Source organism: Neurospora crassa, linkage group VII (assembly GCF_000182925.2).
Source record: "Neurospora crassa OR74A linkage group VII, whole genome shotgun sequence".
Lineage (NCBI taxonomy): Eukaryota > Fungi > Ascomycota > Sordariomycetes > Sordariales > Sordariaceae > Neurospora > Neurospora crassa.
In genome coordinates, this window is record NC_026507.1 from 218,700 (window position 1) to 243,291 (window position 24,592).

The following is a 24,592-nucleotide window of genomic DNA, read 5'->3' on the forward strand; positions in this document are numbered from 1 at the left end:
TTGCGTTGCCAGATGGGAATTGCTGACAGACATTTGATGCTGATGGCCAATACCCGGGGCTAGTGTAGTGTAGTGCTGTTTTGGCCTTGTGACACTGTTTTTGGAGGGTTGAATCTGGAACATGATTCGCATGGGAAATGGCAGAATGGGGTCAAGAGAGATACTCTGCCTCTAAGATCTTGATTCACAATGTTTTCCGGATAGGTAGCCCCAGGTGTGGTGAAAAAGGGAATATCCCGATAGGTACCTCTGGGTAACGCAAGCGCAGCGCCCTGACGTGGACACTCACTAACAGACCAACCCAATGTAACCGCACACTTTCTCCACCCATCAGTTAACCCCGATTATTCCCAGGTCCACTGTAAGCAATTCTCCTCAGCGGGCCGATCACGGCTCGAAACACCGGCAAACGTTTCCATGTCAGCGGAATATTCCGACCTTCTTGCAACCCGCGTCACGATAGTATCCCGTTTCCGACTTGGCATATCATGTATCACGAGGCCTTCAAAGTTCAAGCTGGTCTTGTGTGCGACTCGGCCTTGATAGGATGGTGCTCTCGATACGCGACATAGTGTACAAGGCGACACATCGACGCCCGCCCTACGCAGTAGCATATACGAGCGAGCGAGCACGACATCAGACAACCCTTCGAGACCTTTTCAATGCCGATCCAAACCGAAGTCTGTGTACATTACATCCTGACGGGAGACACCCTACTTACGACAAAGCCGGCACATCCCACGGCGCCCAACTCTTCAAATCCACCTTCGCCGAGCTCCTCTCCACCGCTCCCGGCGCCGTCCCCGCCTTCAGCAAGAAATAATTAATATAGCTCGTCAGCTCGCTCTGCTGACTACTCGGAAACTGACAATGACCATGTCCGCCCACCAACGAAAATCCCATGTGATTCGACACCCCATACGCCTTGTAAATCAGCCGTCCCGCCTGCATGCACGCCGTCGTCGACACGGGACCTAACCAGTCGATATCGTTCTCAAACGCAATCAGCCCCCTCGGCACCGTCAGCGCCGCCAGCATGTGGTGGTCCGCGGGGATATTCGTCGTCTGCCGCGTGTACGCGTTGAAAGCGGGCGAGAACCACACGTTTTCCGTGACGATCTGCGACGCCGTCTGGATATTCTTGCCCGCGGATTTCTCAGAGTCGCTGATGCGCCAGCAGGCTGCGCCGCCTGCCCCGGATTCCTGCGGGATGGTGAGAGCGATGCGGTCGACGAGGGCTCCTGCCACGAAGGCACCCTTGCCGTTGCGGCTGCAGCCCGTGACGCCGAGGCGCTTCGGGTCGATGCCAGAGGTGGATTGCACCTGTTCAAGTGCGTCGACGAGGCGGTCTACGCCCCATGCCCAGGCTATCAGGGCGCCGGCCGAGTGCGAGCTGCCGAACAGCGTGTAGAACTTGCCCCTGCCGCGCGAGGAGGTGCCGGATTGCTGGGCAAAGTCGTCGTTGGGGAAGGTGATGGTCGCCACGGTGCTGGGGATCGGAATCGAGATGCCGCCGATGCCGATGATGGCTGGGAACGGACCGCTGCCTGAGGAGGGCTTCTTGATGGAGGCTGAAAAGGACACGGTTTGGCTGCCTACGGTGATGCGCACCGTTAGGGTGTTGCCGGAGAGGGAGCCCTCGACCTTGTCGGGCTTGCCGGGGTAGGTGCCGAGTTCGTACTGCTGGAGGATCTTGCTGATCTCGGCCTTGCGGCAGTCAAAGTCGGCTTTGGTCGTGATTTTTTGTCCGGCCGCGGTGGTGAAGGGGTCGGGAAGTTTGGAGACGGCCGCGGTGGGATAGTTGCCGGCCACGGAACATTGGCGCTCAAAGATTTGAGAAGCAGGGGCGGCAGCGGCAAAGGCCGCGCTGGCGAGCAAGAGGGCCGGGGTAAGGTGGACCATGGTGACTGCTTGATGAGGTGTTGAGGTGGGAGACGAGTGTTTCCGACCTCACTCCCGTCTTATATGGTTTTCTCTCATCTGCTGAGGCCATCGAGTTAGGAGACGGTAAAGTTACCGTAGTCCTGGGCGAGATGCTTCGGGTTCACTTTTCTTGCCCGAACCATATCCATTTGACCAAAGAAGGTAATTTGCGTCACTGGCACAGTAGCGTTGCCTATAGCCCTGGATCTACCTATCGAGTCTCAGAGAAATCACCTAGCTCCATGGCCATGGAACCTTCCCCGCAGCTTCTTCACCTATAGCAAGAGGCTTGGTACCCTAGCCATGAGCGTTCCCTCTCAAGCGAGTGCTTGCTGAGGGGGCCGCCAGAGATTGCCATGAAAAGATTCCTCTTGGCACTATGGATGAGAGTTGTGCGTGGAGCCGATTCACACGATCGCCAGACGTGTGATCTGACTGTCAAAGTAGGCTAAAATGGCTATTTAGAGCAGTACTTCCGGATGCAGGCACGGCTTCACCAGTCCGGGGAAATGGATGGTAGTGTTTATTACGAAACATTATCAGGGAAGAGGGACCAAGGCACAAGCGAGTTCTTCATCCCCAGCTTCATCCTTACCACGAACTTGGCATCACTTTAACACATCTCAGCCAACAAGATTTCGAGGAATCAACACATTAGTACAAAAGACCCAGGGAGCTATTTGCCTGCCTGAAACTCAAACCTAGTATACCTCTCGTCAACGCAGCCTCTACTCCAGTAGAGCTCTCTCCCCCTGCCCCATCGCTTCCTGCCGGAGGATTGCACTCTGTCACAAGTACCGACCGAAGAGGCTGGCCAGACCCCACTCGGAGGTCTTTCAATTGCCACATGGCAAATCTGGGGTATGTCGACAACGCCCCATTGACGGGTAACTGTCTTCTATATGCACCACATGCCTGCCAGCTAAATATGTTCATATATATAGCTAAATTGCATGTGGCCTAGGTAGAAAGCCGGGATACCACCTAAGGGTGTATTGAGCTACATAATATCTTGACTTCCAATCTCGAAGAGATGGTCTGTCATGGTTGGGGACACACATTGGTGGATAATCTGGGCCTCAGGACCCACCAGTAATCACCTGTCACGTCTCTTGCTCTTTTTGGGATGCGGGTACAGAATCGTCTGATCCAGAACCACATACATGTTGGGAAACTTTGTCGGCTGTGGAGGTAAGTCCATGGTAGATTCCCATCTAATAATACCTACCCATTTCTATCATTACTTAGACGGGCAAACAAAAGCCAAATCAACCCCCGTACCATCCCACATGACCTCCAGAAACGTGTTATTCGAACCATCGTCAATCCCGACATGATCCTGCTCCTGCTGACAACTCTCTTAGTATCGCCATTCTCCGACTCCGACTCCGGCTTCGGGACCGGGCCGGCCCTCGTCTTAGCCCATGACGGACTAGCCATGAAACAGTTTCAGGATTAGTTTCAGAAGTGCGATGGGGATGGGGACAGGGAAAACCGGTGAGAGAATGGTAGGTGATCTTATCTAGCCCAAAGTGTCTCATCACTCATGCATAAGCGGTGTACTTTAAGAAGGACTGGGACCTTGAGGAGGATCAGGCTTTAGTCAAGGCACAATATGCCTTCAGATATCCAATCCAGCCTGTAGATAAGATCTGTTTTGTTTTGTTTTGTTCATTCATCAATAATACCAACTCTAGGTATGTAAGACCAAGGCAGAGCCCATCGAGTCTCAAACTTGAGAATACAGTAAGTACCTAAGGTAGGGAATAAACCTGGTTAGCTGAGCTTATCAAGGCTGAGATCGGCTCAGTCAGATTGGGGAAACCCCGTTAAGCTTATTTGGACACAATGGGTTAGGGGTATTTGTTAGTGGATGGGCCCTGAAACAGTGCTGTGATTGGTGCGTCCCCCTTAGGTTGATGTCAATTTGCGGGTCTCACATGCGCGCGGGAGGCGGGACCTCTTGTTGACTTGGAACGCCGGAGATTACAGGCATAGGTGGTGAGGGCCTCATTTTGTTTCCTTAATAAAGAGGTGCTCGGGGCCGACTTCTTTTTTTTTCTTTGAGTTTGTGACGCCAGTGTTGGACCTTCCCGTGTTTTGTGCGACATTGGAACATTGGAAGACAAGGGAGCGAAAACAGGAAGCTATTGTACACCCCCGTTTCGACATTTTCCCTCTTGCATCTTCCGACCTTCCTCCCTCCATTCCCCGGCCTCCCTCTTCGCGACCACCACGTGCGACCTCACCGTCTCGCGTTCTTAGGTCACCACCTCTACTCTACCTCTCAGCTCGCCAGCTACGCTTAGTACCAGGCATACAAACCATTCTTTCAATCCAGACCAATATAACCCTCCAAGTCGCCTTTGTGCCATCAGCTCCCCAAGGGAACCTCACATTCGGCGCGCCATACAACCCACCTCCAAAATGGCGTCCACCGAACCTCAGTCAACCTTGGATGCCGTCCCCGAACCGCAATCCACTACTGCCCCGGCTCCCACCGCCTCCACACCCACCACACCTCTCTCAACCTCCATCGTCATTCTCGGCGGCAACCTCGCCGGCCTGGGCGTGCTACACACCCTCGCCCGACACACTATCCCCGCCCTCCAGCGCCTTCCGTCTCAGCCGCAATACAAAATCACCCTCATAACCCCCAACAGCCACTTCTTCTTCAAGCCCGCCTCGCCTCGCGCGCTGATCCATCCTGACCTCTTGCCGGGAGGAGAGAAGCAGATCTTCAGGGACTTGTCCGACGCTGTGAAGCAATATGGCGAACTGGTGACGGTAGTGAAAGCCTACGCCACCGCCGTGGACACGTCCACGAAGGAGGTTACGATCAAGCACGTGCACACGAATTCACCATCCGACTCTGAAGGAACCTCCGCGGTCCGGTACGATGTCCTGGTCATCGCCACGGGAACCAAAGCGCGCTCGGCGGCGTGGACCATGCCCGGCCAGGGAACGGACGGGTTACACGCGGCCGAAGATGCGACCAAGCGTGAGTGGGCAGGGATTAGAACCAAGTTGAAGACCTTGCAGGCCGGCACGCACCCGCATCACTCCATCCTCATCGCAGGCGGCGGACCAGTGGGCGTAGAAACCACTGGAGAAATTGCCACTTTACTGAAAGCCATGGGGAAAACGGAGGGCGTCACCATCACCTTGCTTTCCGGCTCCGATCGCCTGCTCAACCGCAACTGCAACGAGAGCTTGGGCCGCAAGGCAGAGGCCTACCTTAAGAAGAACTTTGGCTCCTTGGTGGAAGTGAAGCACGGCGGCATCAAGGTCGTTTCTGTCTCTGACTCTGTTATCGAAGGGGGAGAGCAGACCGCCGAAACCACGGTGGAACTCAGCGACGGCACCACCCGTACTGTAGGCTTGTACATTGACGCCACGGGCGGTTCAGGAAACGCCGACGGCTTCTTGCCCCCTACCTGGCTCGACGCTTCTTCGCGCGTTATCACCAAAGATGACTTCTTTCGCGTACGCGGCAGCGGCAGTTCGGAGGAAACCGATCATCAGGCAGACGGCATCTACGCTGTAGGCGATGTCGTCTCGGGAAGCGATAACACGCTCATCTCCACCAACTTTCAGGTCCCTGTCGTCTGCTCCAGCATCGGGGTTGACCTTGCAACCAAAATCCTCCATCCTGAAGGTGGCGCTGGGGGTCAGACTAGCGGCGTCAAGTTACCTGCCGCCCTCAAGCAAAAGTCGTTCAAGAACAAAATGGCTGGCACGCTGTTGGTGCCCATTGGTCCCGGTGGAGGCGTCGGACAGATTTTGGGGTGGGGGGTGCCGAGCTTGATGGTGAAGACTGCAAAGGCCAAGAACTTCTTGGTTGATATGGTTGAGCCGGCTGTTACAGGGAGCCAGTGGAAGTAGGATTTTGGGACGTGAGAGTCATAGACGGGAGTAATGGGTGCTGGATGGTAGATGGTTCACGGTGGATGATAGTTATTGTACAGAACAAGCAGAGGTAATGATGGAGAGTCGTTAATAACGGGGTAATGGACAATGGGGGTAATGGATTCGAAAAAGTCAGGTTATGACGGACGATACGAATATTTAGGTTACGACCAGAGGGCAGGCCAGAGCAAACCCTCTAAAGACAATCAGCACGCGAGAAACACAGATACACCACCACTCAGTAACTACCTACCTACTTACCTAAGCTACTTGATTATACCTACCTATACAAGGCAATACCGCTTCTTCGTTCCTTGAAAACCATTTGGACAGACCGTTCTTTACCGTCACCTGATAGGCAAAGTAGGTAGGTAGTTTTCCCTCGCACATGTTTCCACAAAGAGTGAGTGAGTCGATGAGATCCCACGAACTGGCTTCCAGAACAAGAACAAGGACACCACCAGCAAAAAGTAACCCCACGTACCGGGATATTGGGTTACTTTCCGCGGAGGCGGGAATTAGCCTGTATGTACGTAATAAACAGATACCGTGTAAGTCGTTCGCTTGATCTCTTATTAGTGTATACTAAGTAAGTATACCACTTTTTACCGTTGACCGTTGTTGAAAATGGCCTATAGATACTTATGCGACCTACCGTGGGATTTGATTGAACAAAACCTGGATTGCTACGAAGAATTTCCTTTTCTCACATGTCAACCAGAAAGCTATTGATGCGAACATCAATTGGCAACCCGCTAAGCAGGAACAAATTGATATCCATTTGAGGTAGGAACCAAAGTACCAGATATTCAACAGACCTGGTTCTAGACCTTTCACTTATATGATTCTTGTTACATCTACCTGCCTTTCTGGACTTACTCACTGTCATCGATCATACGGGAAAGTAACTTGACCTGGCGATGTCAAGTTCAGGGTTCTAGAAACATAGGTACCTAAACACGGAACAGTGACCTGCCTTCCACGTCGGAAACCCGGCACCTCTACTCGGCAGGAAGTGTGAGGTAGCTCAAGTGGGATGTTACCTACCCTCTACCTACGTGCCCTCGCTTCCAATACCCTCGATATTGATATTGCGGCTAAACACTGAATGGTAGTTTAGTGACGCCATGACGATGAACGGTGGTATTACCACAAAATTAGCGGTATGGTATACTTACCTACCTACTTACTTCCAGTCATCGCTCACCCGTGGTGCAAATGATGGTCTGCTTCCTGTTCTGTTCTGTTTTGTCCCTTTGTCCGATAAAAACCATCGATATAAAGAACATATAATGGCCATTCCGTCCAACACATAGGACTCCAGTCTTTAATCCCACCCATTGCAGATGAAAAAGCCCTCTTCCATGTCGCCATTTACATATCATCCACTCCAGCTTTACCAGACCATTACGACCAGTCATAGTTGTATTCCCTTCTGTCCTACCACTGCACCCAGGCCACCGTCCGCGCGCAACTGCTAAACACCAACGAAGCCAAACCAAACCACCACAACAACACTACCATTGATCAGACAAGACAAACCCCCCCCCCCCCCCCCCAAAATGAAACTCACCATCTGCCTCCTCCCTCTCACCCTCCTCGTAACTGCACCTGGCGCCGTCGTGGCCCAAGTCTGCGAATGGTACCTCAACCCCGACGATTGCATCTGCATGCTCTCCACCGACGGATCTCTTTTGCGCAGCCAAACCGCCTTTTGCTGCAAGAAATTGGGGTACAAGACGATGAATAGTGTATGTTTTTTTTTTTTTTTGTCCTTCCTTTCTTCCTTCCCTATCTTCCCCCCTCCCCCTTCCCCTACCTACCTACCTACCTTATCCAGGGCAGTTCCCCGATTCATCATCCCCATCTCAAGTCCTTAACATAGAAAGGATATCTTGAACACTTCTGTACATGCCCGGGGAATGAATACCGTCTGACCAGAGGACAGATCTGTGGCGTCGACCGCAAAAACAGACAGCTGTTCAAGGATTGTTGCAAGGGGTTGAATCAGGAGAGTGTGATTGGGCATTGTCGCTAGCTACCTACCTACCGTACCTGTACCTACATCTCTACAAAAGAGGAAAAGAGGAAAAAAAAAAAAAAAGAAAAAAAAAAAAAAAAAAGGGAGAAAGGGAAAGTGTGGGTTTTACGAAAAGGAAGGAAACAGCCCAACGGAATCGAGTCGGACCGGCGCGAACTGGATTGATCGATAGTTGGCTGGTCATTGCTGCTGCCACAGCATGTGGGGGGGAGGAGGGTGTCACAGGAGGTACTGCTGCTGCTGCTGCTGCTGCTGCTGCCAGGACATGGAAACGGATGGCTCAAGGGACGGGATTGATGCCGCTGGCCTGGCCTGGCCTGGCCTGGCCCAAGGGATGGGATGGGCACGATGCTAAGTACCTAAGCAAGATGTTGAGCGGGATGTTAGGTACCTAGGTAATCACGATGTCGCTCACGACATGGACGGACGGATCCCGCTCTCTCTCTCACGACTATCCCGGAGAAGAAGAGCCTCGCTGTTGGTAGGTAACAACATCATTTTTTTTTTTTTGAAAATGTTAAAGAAGGAGTTGTTGCACCACCACCACCATGTCGAAATCGAAATTCCATCGATATATCAAGAGAGGGGAGAGGGAGAACCATCGATACCTACCTACATATACCATCAATCGGATCCTACTACCTTAACCTAAAATGAGGAGAAATTACTAGGTACCTCTAGCTTTTTGAAAAGAAAAGAAAAGAAAAGAAAAAACGCTGAAGCGAGAAGATATGCGCAATTATCTTTGAACACTAGTCCGAGCGTGTGAAAGGAACCGAAGTTGGACTTTTAGGAGAAGAAGAAAACTGAACCGGATCCAATGGACACTTTGTCAGCGAGCGCGCGAGCGATGCAGCAAACTCGACCAATGAACTCAGATGTACCTCTACCTACCTAAGTACCTCACGTTGGGACTTGCGTCGGTGTTTTTATGATAGTAAGCGTCAGTCAGTCAGGCAAAAGTGCCCTGGGATTGTGTGAATCAATTCATGAGTGAGATTCAAGGCAAAAGTTTGAAGTGTGATGGAGATGATGGCCATCCTCAGTGAGAAGAGAATACAGCTAAGTAGCTAGCTCCCTGGACAAACATAAAGAAGCGACAGGCTGGGAAACTACTAGAAAATCTCATGTCGTCGTCAACCTGCTTTCCTTCCTTCCTTCCTTCCTTCCTTCCTTCCTTCCTTCCTTCCTTCCTTCCTTCCTTCCTTCCTTCCTTCCTTCCTTCCTTCCTTCCTTCCTTCCTGAGTCTGGTGTCAGGCATCGCCATGTACGGATTTTCACCTACCTCTATGCCTAACTTCCTTGTATATCCGAGTATAACGATTACCTGCCATATAACTAAAGCGATACGAAGAAAGTGGGCGTCAGGTGAACTAACAAATGAACATTTGGCAGCACTTAAGTTCTGTTCCTAACGGATAGTTACCTAGGAGATAATTGACCACATGATGATGTCTGAACAAATCATCATTATTGCTCCGTCCATACCACAGCCGTCCAACGAGACCTTACTTGTAGGTACCTGACCTACTCTTGAAACGAATCTCGAGATGTAGATAAACAATCAGCATGCGTTCTGCAACAATACCTATCACTCCTCTTTCACCGTTTGAAACCGAAAACTCCCAATCAATAACTTGCTGTCCACTCGACCTAGCTGTAAACTGGGAAAAAAACAAGTGGCCACCAAAACTCCATAGCTAATGCTAAAGCGACATTTTCCCACCCATATATAACACATATGATGATGACATGCTTTCCCTTCGTCTCGACCTCTGCCTCTAGATATTCATGCTTCCGCAGAGTCCCAAAAAAAGTCTTCAGGCTGCTTGGCTCATACATCTGGTCAATCCTGTTCACAATAACCTCCTTTGCGCCCTTCAAGTAGAACTGCACCACAGCTCAAAAGCAGCGGCCTGGTGATATTCCTGCCTGACAGTGAAAGAAATGAACCGCCATTGTGTGAGCAACAAAAAGGGAACTCACTCCAACCTTCTCTGCGATAGGGCAACATTTGCTGCGTACATGGGTGCGGTAGCGTTGAAAGTAATAGGATGAGTACAAAATGGCACAGTTTAGGCGCACATCTTGGCCATGATCCTGATGTTGTTCAGGAACCCTTCCACCAAATCAAAGTACTGGTTGGGCTGACCCTCTCTTGCCCTACGGCCTTGGTCTAGGACTGCCTTGGGGTCGAGTTCGATCTCCAGTTCGTGCTTCTTTTCGTCTCGGCCCTGTAGTTGCTCGGTTAGTCTCACTTTCAAAACAAAGACAGGAGATCGACTCACGCTAACATTCTCCACCACCTGCGTCAAATCAAACTGATAGCTACAATGGCCATAGCTCAGTCGATTCTTACGGCGGTCCGGAGACTGTCCCTTGTTGGCACTGGTCGCATATGCCTCTAGCTCCTCAAGAGGGCCCTCCCACGGCATTTCGAGGTTGATGCTGATGCGGCAATCCAGGCGGTGTTCCGGGAAATGGATGCTAAGGTCTTTTAGACGGGCCTTGACAATCTTGGCAATCTGCTCCCTGCTGCCGTCCTTATTTTCTTTGTAGGAAACGCGGACCTTGGCGTCACGCCCTTTGGATGCGAGAAGGTTGGCGACAGTGACGGGTAGGTGCTTGTCACGGATCTGAGGAGGTATCGCATAAAACCGGTCGATCTCGTACTTGTGTTCATACGATATGGGAACTCGAGGACGCTCACGACCAATGTTGGACTTTGGGTTTTTGGAGACGACGACCTGGTGATTAAGGAACTCGTTATAGGATCGGTGTTGTGCCTGGACAGAGAAGGCATTGGTCAGTAGGGTACCAGTGGACAAGACAGGGAACATGGCTTACCTCGGTCATGATGCTCCGGAATGGATAGACATAATCGTCTTCTTTGAGTATCGCAGGGGACAGCACTCCAAGGTCGATCCTTTGGTTGGTGTTACGATCGATCAATTCTCCAAATTTGGCCTCGATCTCGAACTGGATGCCTCGGCTTTGGATCTCGCCCATATTTTCGTTCAATACGATATAGTGAAAGAAAAAGTCGGCCATGACCTTGGCCATGGTGTCTTGGGGTACGTCACCCGTAAGAGTGGGCTCCCATGGGCCAAGAGGGCCCCATTTGGCCTGGGCTTCGGGGGGAGGACCCTGTGTGCCCGGGGTCGCGGATCGTTCGCTGTGTCGAATCTCGTGTGCACGGGGAGTCGGTTCATGTGCTCGAGGCACGGGACGCTTTTCTTCGGGCGAGGCATGACGGCTATGGCCGTTGAGCTGTACGGGGCCTTGGCCTGGAGCGTGGACAGGCTTGTAGAGGACAAAGTTGGGCTCCTTCAGTGTGGTGCCGCGGGTGGCCTGCTGTGCCCAGGGAGGCGGGCCATCGTATGCTCGCCTCTTGACTGATTTGTTGGGAGTGTGGCTCGGACGGGCTCTGTTGTTGTCGAATGGTGGGGGACGAACGTCTCGCCTCTCGAGTTCGTCTGGCCTCAATTCTCGGTCGTCGAGTTTTCTCTTGACGGCGGCGGTGGCGGCGGCATTGTGGCCAAGGTCACCGTCGCGGACCTCGTCCCTGTATCGTGCCATTGGGGTGGCGGCGGTATGATTGTTGAGGCGGGGGGGTTCTGACTCGGGAATCGAGACGACAGAGGTGGCCGTGGCAGGACGACCTGCACTGCTTGGCAGACTGGGGACCCGGGTTTTGGGACTGATGCTGATGCTTCTTTCGCGTATTACTTCTCGTTCACGTTCGCGGGCGTCGTAAATGCTTTGTGCGCTGGGTTGTCGGGGCAGAGACTGCTGCTGCGGCGGCGGTGGCGGCGGTGGCGGCGGTGGTGGTGGTGGTTGTGGAGGGGCAGGGTGGTGGGAATGGGGAGAGGAAATAATTTGTTGGTGTTGGAGGTGGTGGTGCTGTTGCTGTTGCTGTTGAGCAGAGGACCGGGGAGAGTTGAGGTTGAGGTGCTGATGATGCGTTGTCGCAGCAGCAGAGGAACCTGAAGGAGGCAGTCGTTGTTGCCGGTAAGGGCTTGGCGGCTGGCTGTAGTGGTTGAAGTTTTGGGCTTGGGCCTGGGCCTGGGCCTGGGCCTGGCTACTAACAACAGTTGCCTGGGGCGGCAGTGGACGTGCCGTTCCAGGAATTGTTCCAGGGCCCGTGGAAGCTGTTAGCGGCCCTGGACCACCACCACCTGGACCCGCAACTGGAGTCCCTGGTTGGGATGACTGCCGCTGCTGGGGATCCACGAGGAATTGGCCACCCTGAGGTCCTCCTCCTGTCTGCGGCCCCGTTACAGGACTTGCCCGTCCAAATGGAGCTCCGTACACCACTTGGGGGTGCGAATGCGAATGCGAATGCGAATGTCCTGGCGGGCCCTGCGAGTGCGCCGACGTTGGTGTTGGCGTCGATGACGAATGCGTCGAGTGCGATCGCTGGAAATGCGGGTTGTGCGCTGTGCTAATCGGGGGTGTTTGGGGCACTCTAACTGGCGGGCCCTGCAAATAAGGGGCACGTCCAGCGCTTCCTGGTCCTGGTCCCGGTCCTGGTCCTGGTCCTGGTCCTGGTGGTGGAGGAGGTGGTGGTGGTTGTTGTTGTTGTTGTTGTTGTTGTTGTTGTGGGCCTGCGACACCCACGGAGCCGCCCGGTGTTGGAGGATAGCCTTCCCTGGAGGGGTATGCGGCTCCTGTACTGCTGGGAGGATACTGATTATAAGGCCGTTGCACAGGGCTGGTGGGCGTGTGCTGCGCCGACGGAGGAAAGGGATAACCGCCGCTCTGAGCGCTAATCGACGAAGTGGGCGTGTGACGGTACGGCGAAGGGCCGGGTCCGGATGCAAGGCTGGGCGAGCGGGGATCGTGGGCCGAGACTTGCTGTAGCGGAGGCGGCGGCGGAGCTCGGTTCGCGTAGGGGCTCGGGCCGGGCGCAGGGGGTCCGGTGAACGGAGAAGTGGACGCGAACGCGGCCGGGGGCATGCGCTGGGTTCCGTAGCTGGGGTCTTGCGATATATGGCGAACGGGCGAGGGCCGAGTCTGGTGGTTATAGTCTATGTACGACTGCTGGTGTTGTTGTTGTGGGTGTGGTGGTGCCTGACCGGGTGTAGTGGGCGGCTGGGGATATGCGGGGTGGTGTTGCTGTTGCTGTTGCTGTTGCTGATGCTGATGCTGCTGCTGCTGAAGATGATACGACTGTTGTCGCTGGAGTAGTGGTTGAGGATGTTGGGGAGGAGGAGGAGGAGGATGTTGGGAGTACTGCGGGTGGGGTGGCTGCTGCTGCTGGTGCTGCTGGTGCTGCTGGTGCGGCGGTGGTCGGTCAGGCGTTGACACGGCGGCGCGAGGAGCGACAGGGCCGCTGCTGCTGTCGTTGAGGACGTTTCTCAAGTCCATGTTGGCGATTATTAGTCGTAGTTACTATTACTGTGATTCCGTCCCTGATCTGTTTCTTGTTTGGCCGGCGCTGCGCTTCCTTTCTCACACGTTGCTTCGGCTGTTGAATCTTTGTCTCTGCCGCGGACCATGGACAAAGGCTCAGGATTAGGTAGCTATGTTGGCTGTCTATGTCTCGCAATGTGTCCTTTGTGTAAATCGCGGCGGCCTGAGACGGATGTGGAAGCGGCAGCGGCAGTGTCGCGCATGGGGCTCGAATTGCGATCGGTGCGCTCGATTGAAAAAGGACGTGGTCATGGAATGGTGTCGCGATTGGGATACATCACATCGTCATGGCGCAGTACTCGAATGTCGTCGGGCAGACTTGGAGGAGACAACTGAATGCAGACAGGCTGGGAATTGGGGTTCGATGGCTGTCTGGACTGGACTCTTGTCTGGATGGGTCGCAACAAGGAGAGACAGTAAGGCAGTGAGTGTCCGGGGATGCGAATGGTGGACCGTCGCCAGCACAAGGAACTTGGTGTCGCGGGTATTTGGACAAGGAATCGAGTTCGCAGTATGAAGAGAGTTCGTTCCTTCTTTGTCGAATAATTCGAAGGCGCAGTTTGGAGAAATGTAATGGTCGCGGGAGCTGATGCTGGTGTCGGAGCTGAGTGACAGAGACGACCTATGGTAGATATTGAGTGTATTCAGTTGTAGAATAAACAACAAGGTAGCTACAGTATAGCTCCCTATCCCATGTCGCGAATGTGTGGGGATGCTGAATATTGTGATAGGTAACTCTCGACTGGTGGTGAGAAATGACGAGAGGACAGACGGCCGTTCACGGGCAACTGGAGCTTATGACCGTGCAGTGTTGCACCAGGAGAAGAAAAAAAAAGGACAAAAGGAAGGGGAAAAAAAAATAGAGGCTAGAGTATCATCATGACATTGTCCCGCGCAAACGCTAGTACCATGTCAGTCAGTCAAGATATAAGTAGTGTAGTGTAGTGTAGTGTAGTGTAGCACTGATTTCGTTGCTATCTTCATGTCACACAGAAAAGGTGGGAAAGTGTTAGTGGTGGAAGCTATATATCCACTACTGTCGTGTTGGTTCAAGACCATCAGGTTGAAATTGATATGGATCACAAAGGGAGAAAGAGCACAGAAAAGACTTGGCTGTCCATGATGATGTCTGAAAACAGGTTGAAGCCAGGGCGAGTAGTCCAGGAACAGACAGAGATATTCAGACTTGTGGATTCCACTGGCACATGTTCAAGTAGTGTATCTAGGTAGTGTAGAATACTATGTAGGTATGTAGGTACCTTTGTACCTTGAGTCCATCCAAGTCAATGACATAGATGACAGTGTGTATTCCTGGAAATGAATCAAGTAGATTGCTACCTATGTAAGGTAGTTTCCTCCTACATTTGTGCTGGGAGCGCTACATAGCGGTACCCGACTTACCATAGCCAGGAGATCTTTATCTTTTTGGAGTCATGTTGAAATTATCATCCAGGAGTCCTGACTGGAACTGTCTTGAGAGTTTGGACGGACAGTCTTTGAGTTGGGACTGGAGAGAAGCAATGAAGCTTCAGCCTGTGTGAGCCGCCTGCCTCACCTGCCTCGTTGAGCTGCCTGTCATGGCTCGTGCGCCCGCTCTTGAAGCTGTTGGGTCCAAACGAATGAATGGAAAATCTCGCCTTCCGTTCAATCTTTCATTGGTCAACAGTCAAGGTATCTGGGTACATCCAGCCCAGCAATGGACCCACTCAAGGCAGGAGCTCCCTGACGTGGATGCTCCCCTCGGCCGTCAGTTCGTCACTGCAAACATGCCGTCGGCAGGCCCCAACCAGCCAACCAGCCAACCAGAACCTCTCATTCCAGCGCCCGCCAGCTCCATCGCTGCCCAGGGCACTGCTGTCCACTGAAGCCATCACTGCACCGACCTTGACGGCAACAAACAACTGAACGTATCTCGATTCCACTCGCTCTCCTCACCAAACAAACAACCCGAATCGCCTCGTCCATATCCCATCCCATTACACAACCACCACGCGGCGCACGAGGACGCTGGCTGTTTTGTACAATACCCGGGCATTAATAAACACCCAAATCTAAACAACAACCAGAAACCGCCACCGCGAAGCTCGCCGCCATCCCACTTCTTTTTCTAATCAACATCACCAAGATGCCCGGCCTCGTCACCGCGACCGGCGTGTTGGCCTTCCTCGCCGATGAGGAGCCCGAGCTCAAGGTCTTCGCCCTCAAGACCCTCAACGATGATATCGACACCGTTTGGACCGAGGTCGCTGGCGCCTTGACCCAGATGTGAGTAGCTCCCTGATACCCGACACCAAGCTACGCTGTTTAGTGTTAGTAAGCTCACTCAGCTGGGCACGCGAGCTGATCTGTCTATCTCTCTCCCCCCCCAGTGAGGCCCTCTATGAAGACGAGACCTTCCCCGAGCGTCAACTCGCTGCCCTTGTGCTCGCCAAGGTCTACTTCCACCTCCAAGCCTACAACGAGAGCATGACCTTTGCCCTGGCTGCCGGCCCCCTCTTCAAGCTCGACGCCCCCAGTGAGTTCGAGGAGACCATCATCTCCAAGTGCATCGACCAGTACATCGCCGTCTCGTCTCTCCACCACACGCCTTCCAAGAAGGACCTGCCTGCACTTGAGACCGATCTCGGCAGCGGTGCCATCGATAGCTCGGCTCTGATCTCCCCCACCACGCCCTTCTCGCAGTCTTCGGTTCCCTCCAAGTCCCTGCTTGCGCGCGCATCGTCCGACGACAACACCATCCTGGATCCCACCTTCCAGCCCACCAAGGAGACTCGCTCCGCCTCGATAGCCCAGGTTCACGACACCGCCACCCAGGTTGCGCTCCAGAACGTCATTGAGCGCCTGTTCGAGAGCTGCCTGAAGGAGGGCAAATATAGACAGGTGGTGGGCATTGCTGTCGAGGCCAAGAACCTGGATGTTTTGCGTCGCGTCATCAAGCGCGCCAACCAAGATGTCAAGTCCGGCAAGGCCAAGGTACAGGAAGGCAGCCAGGGGCCGGCGGAGGAGCTCATGGACTATGCCCTGAGCATCTGCATGGATATTGTCCAGGAACGCGGCTTCCGCACCGAGATTCTGCGCCTGATCCTCGATCTCCTAAACGACATCCCCAACCCGGATTACTTTGCCATCGCTAAGTGCGTGGTCTATCTTGATTCGGACGAGGAGGCGTCCCGGATGCTCCGCCAGCTGGTTGCCAAGGGCGAACAGGACTCCATCGCCATTGCCTACCAGATCGCCTTTGATCTATACGACAACAGCACCCAGGAGTTTTTGGGCAAGGTCATCAAGGCTCTGCCTTCTGGCGAGCCAGCCAAGCCCAAGCCTGCCGAGGGAAGCAACGACGCGGCTGCGGAGCGTGAGCCTCTTCTGGAAGGCCAGGAGAGCTCCGAGGAGGAGCTGCCCGAGGAAGTGGCCAAGGTCTACAAGAACATCCGCACCATTCTTGACGGTAGCAAGGTCATCAAGCTCAACCTCGAATTCCTCTACCGCAACAACCACGCCGACATGAGCATCCTCAACAAGGTGCGCGACAGCTTGGACGGTCGCAACTCCATTTTCCACAGCGCCGTCACCTTCTGCAATGCCTTTATGAATGCTGGCACAACAAACGACAGGTTCTTCAGGGATAACCTTGAGTGGCTAGGAAGGGCCGTCAACTGGTCCAAGTTCACGGCCACTGCCGCGCTCGGTGTTCTGCACCGTGGCAACGTCACTCAGTCCCGCAAGCTCCTCGAGCCCTACCTTCCCCGCCCCTCTGGCGTCAGCACGGGTTCCGTCTACAGTCAGGCCGGTGCGCTTTACGCTTACGGTCTGATTCACGCCAACCACGGCGCTGATGCTCTGGACTACCTCCACCAACAGTTCAAGGACGCCGATCAGGAGGTTATTCAGCACGGTGGCGCTTTGGGTCTGGGTATTGCCGGCATGGGCACTGGCGACCAAAAGATTATTGAGGATCTCAAGGAGGCTCTCTACTCGGACTCGGCCCTCAACGGTGAGGCCGTTGGTGCGGCTATGGGCTTGATCATGCTGGGAACTGGACATGCCGCCACTATCGATGCCATGTTCACGTACGCTCACGAGACTCAGCACGAGAAGATTGTGCGCGGTATCGCCTTGGGCATTGCTCTCATCATGTTTGGACAGCAGGAGGGTGCCGACAGGACGATCCAGCTTCTCCTTGCGAACCCCGACCCCATCCTCCGCTATGGTGGTGTTCTCACGCTCGCCATGGCCTACTGCGGTACCGGTAGCAACAAGGCCATCCGCAAGCTGCTTCACCTTGCCGTCAGCGATGTGAACGACGACGTCCGCCGTGTTGCCGTTATGAGCTTGGGCTTCATTCTCTTCCGCAAGCCCGGCAGCGTACCTCGCATGGTCGAGTTGCTCGCCGAGTCTTACAACCCGCATGTGCGCTACGGTTCGGCCATGGCCCTCGGTATCGCGTGCGCCGGAACTGGATTGGACGAAGCGATTGACCTGCTCGAGCCCATGATGAAGGACCCTACCGACTTTGTCCGCCAGGGTGCGCTCATTGCCCTGTCCATGATTTTGGTTCAGCAGAACGAGGTTATGAACCCCAAGGTTGCAGCCATCAGGAAGACGCTCAAGAAGGTGGTTAGCGACCGTCACGAGGAGCAGATGACCAAGTTCGGTGCCGCGCTTGCCCTCGGTATCATTGATGCCGGTGGCCGCAACTGCACCATTGGTCTTCAGACCCAGACGGGCAACCTCAACATGGCGGGCATTGTTGGCATGGCAGTGTTTACCCAGTACTGGTACTGGTTCCCCTTTACCCACTTTTTGTCTCTTAGCTTTGTGCCCACGTCCATCATTGGTCTCGACAGTGATCTGGCCATCCCCAACGTCAAGTTCCACTGCGCTACCCGTCCCAGCTTGTTCGACTACCCACCGGAGCAGGAGGTCAAGGTGGAGGAGGGACCCGCCTTGGTCACGACTGCGGTTCTGTCTACCACGGCGCAGGCCAAGCGCCGCGCCCAAAAGAAGGAGAAGGCGCAGCGTCGTGAGAGCATGGACATTGACACGCCGGCTGTTTCCAAGACAGCTTCCCAGCCTGCTGCCGAGGACAAGATGGATATCGACGACGATAAGAAGGCCGCCGCCAAGCCTGAAGAGTCCAAGGAGAAGAAGGAGGGTGAGTCTGGCGAGAAGGAGGCAACTGGCGCCACCGACGCCAAGAAGAAGGCGGAGAAGGAGAAGGTTGGCTACGAGATTGAGAACATGTCTCGTATTCTGCCTGGCCAGCTCAAGTACATAAGCTTCCCGGCTGGGCGTTATAAGCCAGTCAAGAAGGTGAGCTGCCCTGCATCACTTAATCTACCTAACTCATATCTTGTGTACTAACTAACTTTGCCTCCAGCCTACCGGTGGTCCCCTCCTCCTTTTCGATACCCAACCTTCGGAGGCCAAGTCCCTTGTAGAGGAAAAGCTCAACAAGGTAACCACGGAGCGCGCCCCCGTTGCCGGCGCCGGTGCTTCGGGTGCCAGCGATGGAACCCCCCGTCTCTCTGGCGGGGCGGCGCAATCGCTCCTTAGCCAGCTCCAAGGAACGGGCGCTTTCAACCGGTCCAGCATGCGGGAACTCAGCGAGCTGCTGCAGCTTGGCCAGCGTATGGAGCAGGATGCTTCTGCAGGACTCGGGGAGAGCAGAGCTCGCGGTGCTGGGGGTGCTGCGGCGGGAAGTGGAACTGGAGCTAGTGCTACGGCTGGCAGCGGTGCTGGTGCGGCTGCTGCTGCTGCGGTGTTGAATGCTGTCGATGAAGATGCCGAGGGTGATGAGGAGGCGCCGACGCCGGCGGAGTTTGAGTACTTTACTGATGCGGAGGCGGATGACGAAGAATAGAGGTCTAAGCGGAAGCCAAAGAAGTAGGAAATAGATGGTGGTGAAATGAAGGGTGAAGAGAATGAATAGACGGGCATTGAAATCTTGTCAGGGTGTTATGTGTCTGTGGCTGGTGCCATGGTGGTGAATGAAAGCGATGGAAAATGAGATGAACGGTCATGGTTTGATTGAAGGCCCAGGTGGTCTTTACACTAAGTTAAGCATATACAGTAGGAAGTATCTTGCATCAAGACCCATTATCAGCGATACTAGAAATCAGCGATCACACTACTCGGATTGTACATATTACTTGAGAACTGATCCATCCAGCAACATGTCGCGGTGTGAGATCCGTGTTTGGAAACAGTTGTCCAAACAGGAATCACACAAGTTACTATACTAACATATTTCGGAGCTATGCTGTGGTCCGTCGTTAAGAGTCTAATACCCGCCCTTGAATCACATGCAAGAGCCCTACAGCGGATTCCCCGGGGAGGGCGCGACGTCATCGACCAGTCCAGGTCCCTGTGGAACAACTTGGATTTCTTGGCAGCAATGACGACGTCGTTCAATCGTTTGTTTCCATGTGTTTTGTCTCTGGTCTTTTCTTTGAAGTTGATAGTCTGGTCTGGTCTGGTACCTCCTTCGTTACACATCTGAAACTGATAGAAGTTAGTATCTGGAATTCACTCCACTTTACATAGCAGTCTAGTCCTCCCCCCGATTTTTTCTTCATCCTTTCCTTTCATCCAGGCATTGCTTTCATCCTACACCACACTAGAATATTCAGTCCTGGTCTTTGTATCTACCCTCCAGTTAGTCGACAGTCATTCAGTCATCAGTCAGACTCATACACCAGAAGAGCAACTACAACTACAACTACAACGACAGAACACCACGGACTTGATACCCAACACCACCTTACTGAACACCTTCACCTCCACCAGCCCAATAACCAACACCTAACACCCAAACAACCCCAACCTCAGCTCACAAAATGCCACCACCCCCCCGAACCCCCGAAAACTACACCCTCCGCGTAACAGCCGGTCCAACCTACGACCTCGCCACCCATGTCGAGATTCCCATCAACTCCCCTCACCTAACCCACATATCTTCTCCTTCTTCTTCTTCTTCTTCGACCACGGAAGCAGGGATGGACATCGACCTCACCGTGCGCATCCAAAACTATCACCGCGGTTTACCGAGGAACTCCCCCTCTACTTCTCCCTACTTTGACAGGGAGCCGCATAGGTATAATAGGGATCAGTACAGTATCGGATTGAGATTTAGGCCGCGGCGGCCGGGGACGTCGACTGAACCTACCTCTGCTAAACCTGCTGGGGATGATGGGCAGGAGCGGGATGGCGCCGGCGAGAATGGGGAGAAGGATATGAACGAAAAGGACGGAATCCCAGCGACAGACCTCCAATTCGGCAACGACTTTGACCACCCTATCCGAAACTACCTGCCGCCGGGCGTCAACACGGCAATGAACATCCTCAAGTGGTGGATCGACCCCGGACTCGAAGGGGATGCGTATGCGGACCAGCCATATTTGTATGGACCGGCGCTGTCGAGTTTTAATGCTGTTAGGGTGGGGAAGGGGGAGGAAGATGAGAGTAAGGGGGGGTTGTGGGTGGAGGAGGGGGCGTCCGATTCGGAAGGGGAATCTGAGTTCGATGCTAATTCTGACGACGACGACGACGACGACGACGACGGCAGGAACGATAAGGCTACGGAAACCGGGGATGCAGAAGGACATGGACATGGACATGGACACGGGCACGAGAAGGAGAAGGAGAAGAAGAAGCATAAAAAAGGAAATGGGAGGAAATCAGGTAAACAGTGGAGAGAAGAGGTCCTTGCTGGCTCGGGAGTCGGGAACGATGCCAAGAAACGCCAAAAGTGGGCGTTGAAGGAGGATGCGAAAACGAAGTGGGTGTGGGAGTATGGGCGCACGTATGCGGTCGATTTCTATAATCCGTATATCGATTTCGGCAAGTGCGAGCTCAAGTTACCGGGTTTTGGGGTTAATGTTTTGAGGTACTGGGATGGGGAGACTGGGTTGCGGTATGTTTGTTCTTTTTTTTTTCTTTGTCCTTCCCCCCTTTTCCTTTTCTTTTTTTTTTCCTTTCCTATTTTGACCTCTCTCCCTTTTCCTTTTCCTTTTTTTCTCCTTTTTTTTTTTTTTTTTTCCCACTCCTCTCCCGTTTTCCTTTTCCTTTTCGCCCCCCTTTTACCTTTTTCTCCTTTCCCCCTCTCGCTTTTCCCTCCTTTCTTTCTTCTTTCCTTTTCTTGTCCCCCTTCCCCGCCCCTGTCTCTCTCTCTCTCTCTTTTTTTTTCCTTTCTTTTTTTCTTCTTTTTTTTTTTTTCCGAGCTCTACACTTCAATCTCAAAAAGCCACTGTTCTGTTCATGAACGCTCACACTAACAACAAATAGATACGTCCTCCGCAACCGCCTCACCAAAAAACCCTACCTCGTCATCCTCTTCACCCTCTACCCAAACGACATGGTAAACGAAGACGGCACGCTCAAGTCCGAGGCGTTGAAAGTGACGGCTAGGGCTAGTGGAGGAGAGAAAGATGAGCAGGTGAACTATGGAGAGAAAGAGGCCGTGGATGGAGGCGACAAGTTTGATGCGGACAAGGCAGTTGAGGAGGCCAAGAGCAAGTTGGAGGGTGTTACCTTGGGTGCGGGTGAGGGTCCAAGGGGAGGTGCAGGTGTTGGCGCGGCTGATGATGATGTCGATTGAGATGGTGATTAAGTAGCCATGTTCTTGGAGGGGTGGGATCGGGGGGGAGGAGAATGAGTGAGACTTGGAGCCTAAGCCGGGTGTCAGTTATTAGAAGTAGGTATGAATTAAACTCTAGTTGTGTCTGTGCTGTTACTGATAATACAATCAAGGTTAAGGACGTTGAGTTATCTCTACGTCTTCTAACCGCTTACTAGTCACCACCTGACTCTACACGCTTCCCGGTAAAAGCGGCTCTTTGTTTGATAAAGTCATGGAGTCACTGAATTATCCTCATCTCCCCTTCTTTCTCTCCCATTTTAAGGAAAGATAAGCCTGGACTACGTATCTACGCCCAATGCTGTATCTGACGATTTCCTTAACTAAGACTACCCCACAGTAAGGAGTTTCGACAACGAAACCATTCGCAGCCCGGTATATGACTGTGACATCTCGTCTCCGACCTCCGGGACTGGTTAGATGGTGCCGAAAAAAAGTGAACAACACCTCGCCAAACACGTTACTACCTAGTATATGACACAAGTACCAATCTTCCCAAGATCAAGCCAAACATGCTAATAATCCGCTGATATCCAAGTCCTCCATCCGTCCATCTTCTTTCCTTCCTCCCGCCGTCGTTAGTATAACCCAATAATCTAGTATTGTGCAGGTAAGTGGCTCCGGGTATCCGTTCCATACAAATGTCTTTTCCCTTTCACTAGGTTGCTCTTCGATCGCTTTCTCGTTGGTCGCTTGCTCACATACACGCCATACTTGTGCCTTTCGCTTCCAGTTCCTTCCACAAAAGACCAAAAAAAAAAAAAAAAAAAAAGGGAAAAAAAAGAAGAGAGTCAAAAGCCAAGGGGACCTCACACAAATAACTACCTCTACCTAAATAAATATGGCATAAAAAAACCACCACTCAGTACATCTACAACCGCTCACCACCTCTCTTCTTCAAGACGGACGCGTGCAAACAGGGTTTCGGTGTCGTGGCCTTCCAGCTCACGAACAAATGCAACAGTGAAGACATACCAGCACAAGGGCGCGACTTGCGCTCCCTGCTCGTGCCCACCTTTGGCGCCTTGATTCGCTTGGTTGGCAATCGCGCCTAAATCCTCGACAATGACTGGGCCGCATTGAATCCAAGCTCTCATCCAAGCCAAAGCGAAACAAAGCTTTAATTCAGTTACGGCCTTCTCTACAAGAAGCCATCGCAGGCCCTTGAAAAAGACCTCGTCTTTGCCGAAGAAATCGACGCTGAACGCCTGAAAGGAACTCGCGCCGCCGACGTGCATCGAGGGCGGGAACATTATTCGTCGCAACATCGCTCACCAACGTCTAGAGGCCGAGCTCGGTGTGCTTGTCCGCCGTCCTGGAAGTTACGAATCGGTGAGGCAACTTTACAAAAAGGTGGGTGTGCCCCATGCGCTAGGTGATCTTGATACTCGAGGCAGGTCATGCCTCTGGCTGCGTGGCCTCTTCGTGGCAGCTTGGACAAATGTCGACGAGCCAATGGGGACAGGTGATGTTTTCTGTTGTTGGTTTGGGATGGTCGCTGTGGGCTCAGGGACGACGTAGATTTAGTCGCAGTTGGTGGTGGGACAATTCTGCAATTTGTTTCGGATGGTGGTGGATTGCTGGATGAAGTCAAGTCATCTTCGCCATCGATGGACACGTCGGCCCTATAAGTCTGGTCTTCTTATTGTATGCTTTTCAACCATTCCGTTGAACATGCACCCGCTATTCCTCATGTTCCGCTAGGCTTTTCGTCTCAATTATGCCGAAAGAGTGAGGAAAAACGAAAAAAATTGTAAGATAGAATCGCCCGATGTCTAGACCTCAAGGTCTGCCGTCAGAACGTAAACAAAATCTTCCCGCTATCAGTTTTCATCCTGACTGTACTATTCATCGGACATCAACGACGACAAGGCCGTGGAGGAGGAAGAAGTGGACAAGCCCGGAGTAGTGCTGGCAGACGAGGAAGAACTTGAAGTGGCGGTAAAAGCCCCCGAAGAAGTTGGAGGGAGATTGGGATATGGAATCCACTCCATATCGACCTCTTCCTCGACAAGGATATCGGGCCCGAGCGGTGCCGCCTCGGTAGGGGCAAGTACAGGCTCTAACTCCACGGAGAGAGCGGGCTCGAAGAACATCTCCGGTTCATGGGAATCTTCGGCTTCGTCCGCGACGAACGCAATGGGGAGCGGTTCGGGTACCTCTAGTGTCTGAGCAGAAGAGGAGAAAAGGAAGCGGAGAGTAAGGAGGAAGTAGTGGACGAAAGGTCCGGCGGAGAATTGAATGAGAATGACGAGGAGGATAATAAAGAAGCGTAGGGTAAAGAGGAGGGCGGGGAGGCAGGCGAAGGTTGCGGCGAGAAAAGAGCGAAGGAGGAGTTCTCCCACATACACGCTCACCTCAGTGGGCTCAAACTCGATGTGGAGTGCGGGAGCATCTCCGCCTCTCTCTATCTCCTCTGTCGCCCTCTCCATCGCTTCCTCCCTTGTTTCCTCCTCCTCTCGCGCCGAGTGACGCTCAAGACTCTGCCTCACACTCTCCTCAACGTCTTCAACGGAGAGGTCGCCTCTGAAATCCTCTTCGAGGTCGTCATCTGCAGTCAGTCCAAATTGGTCGTTGCTAGGACCGGCGTATAGGATGACGCGGTACTCTTCCATGTCCTCCTCGCTCTGCTCGTGGAGATGGCTGTCCATCTTGTTGTTCTTGAC

At 53.2% G+C, this 24,592-nt stretch overlaps 8 protein-coding genes across 8 annotated transcripts; 4 read left to right on the top strand and 4 right to left on the bottom strand.

Annotated features, from left to right (window-relative positions):
- Window positions 1-717: 717 nt before the first annotated feature.
- Window positions 718-1,902, bottom strand: NCU09445 (Cip2; the record flags this gene model as incomplete). Its single annotated transcript, XM_953504.2, has 1 exon — window positions 718-1,902. The coding sequence occupies one exon, from the start codon at window positions 1,900-1,902 to the stop codon at window positions 718-720; it is 1,185 nt and encodes a 394-aa protein (XP_958597.2).
- A 2,022-nt stretch (window positions 1,903-3,924) lies between these two features.
- Window positions 3,925-6,146, top strand: nde-3 (NAD(P)H dehydrogenase (external)-3). Its single transcript, XM_953506.3, has one exon. The coding sequence runs from the start codon at window positions 4,351-4,353 to the stop codon at window positions 5,806-5,808; it is 1,458 nt and encodes a 485-aa protein (XP_958599.1). The 5' UTR covers window positions 3,925-4,350; the 3' UTR covers window positions 5,809-6,146.
- Window positions 6,147-7,394: 1,248 nt separating this feature from the next.
- Window positions 7,395-7,717, top strand: NCU09448 (hypothetical protein; the record flags this gene model as incomplete). The annotated part of the gene is made up of 2 exons (XM_952941.1): window positions 7,395-7,583; window positions 7,673-7,717. The coding sequence occupies 2 exons, from the start codon at window positions 7,395-7,397 to the stop codon at window positions 7,715-7,717; spliced, it is 234 nt and encodes a 77-aa protein (XP_958034.1).
- Window positions 7,718-9,248: 1,531 nt separating this feature from the next.
- Window positions 9,249-14,108, bottom strand: NCU09449 (hypothetical protein). Its single transcript, XM_952942.2, has 3 exons — window positions 10,721-14,108; window positions 10,162-10,659; window positions 9,249-10,107 (listed from the first exon to the last, which is right to left on the bottom strand). The coding sequence occupies exons 1-3, from the start codon at window positions 13,241-13,243 to the stop codon at window positions 9,949-9,951; spliced, it is 3,180 nt and encodes a 1,059-aa protein (XP_958035.1). The 5' UTR covers window positions 13,244-14,108; the 3' UTR covers window positions 9,249-9,948.
- A 1,006-nt stretch (window positions 14,109-15,114) lies between these two features.
- rpn-2 (regulatory particle, non-ATPase-like-2) lies at window positions 15,115-19,433 on the top strand. The gene is made up of 3 exons (XM_952943.2): window positions 15,115-15,553; window positions 15,658-18,601; window positions 18,669-19,433. Exons 1-3 carry the CDS (start codon window positions 15,414-15,416, stop codon window positions 19,149-19,151), a joined length of 3,567 nt encoding a protein of 1,188 aa, XP_958036.1. The 5' UTR covers window positions 15,115-15,413; the 3' UTR covers window positions 19,152-19,433.
- A 305-nt stretch (window positions 19,434-19,738) lies between these two features.
- On the top strand, window positions 19,739-22,266 carry NCU09451 (hypothetical protein). Its single transcript, XM_952944.3, has 3 exons — window positions 19,739-21,203; window positions 21,575-21,983; window positions 22,040-22,266. Exons 1-2 carry the CDS (start codon window positions 20,128-20,130, stop codon window positions 21,885-21,887), a joined length of 1,389 nt encoding a protein of 462 aa, XP_958037.1. The 5' UTR covers window positions 19,739-20,127; the 3' UTR covers window positions 21,888-21,983; window positions 22,040-22,266.
- Window positions 22,267-22,807: 541 nt separating this feature from the next.
- NCU17161 (hypothetical protein) lies at window positions 22,808-23,179 on the bottom strand (the record flags this gene model as incomplete). Its single annotated transcript, XM_011397045.1, has 1 exon — window positions 22,808-23,179. The coding sequence occupies one exon, from the start codon at window positions 23,177-23,179 to the stop codon at window positions 22,808-22,810; it is 372 nt and encodes a 123-aa protein (XP_011395347.1).
- A 591-nt stretch (window positions 23,180-23,770) lies between these two features.
- NCU09452 (hypothetical protein) lies at window positions 23,771-24,577 on the bottom strand (the record flags this gene model as incomplete). The annotated part of the gene is made up of 1 exon (XM_952945.1): window positions 23,771-24,577. The coding sequence occupies one exon, from the start codon at window positions 24,575-24,577 to the stop codon at window positions 23,771-23,773; it is 807 nt and encodes a 268-aa protein (XP_958038.1).
- Between the last annotated feature and the right edge of the window lie 15 nt (window positions 24,578-24,592).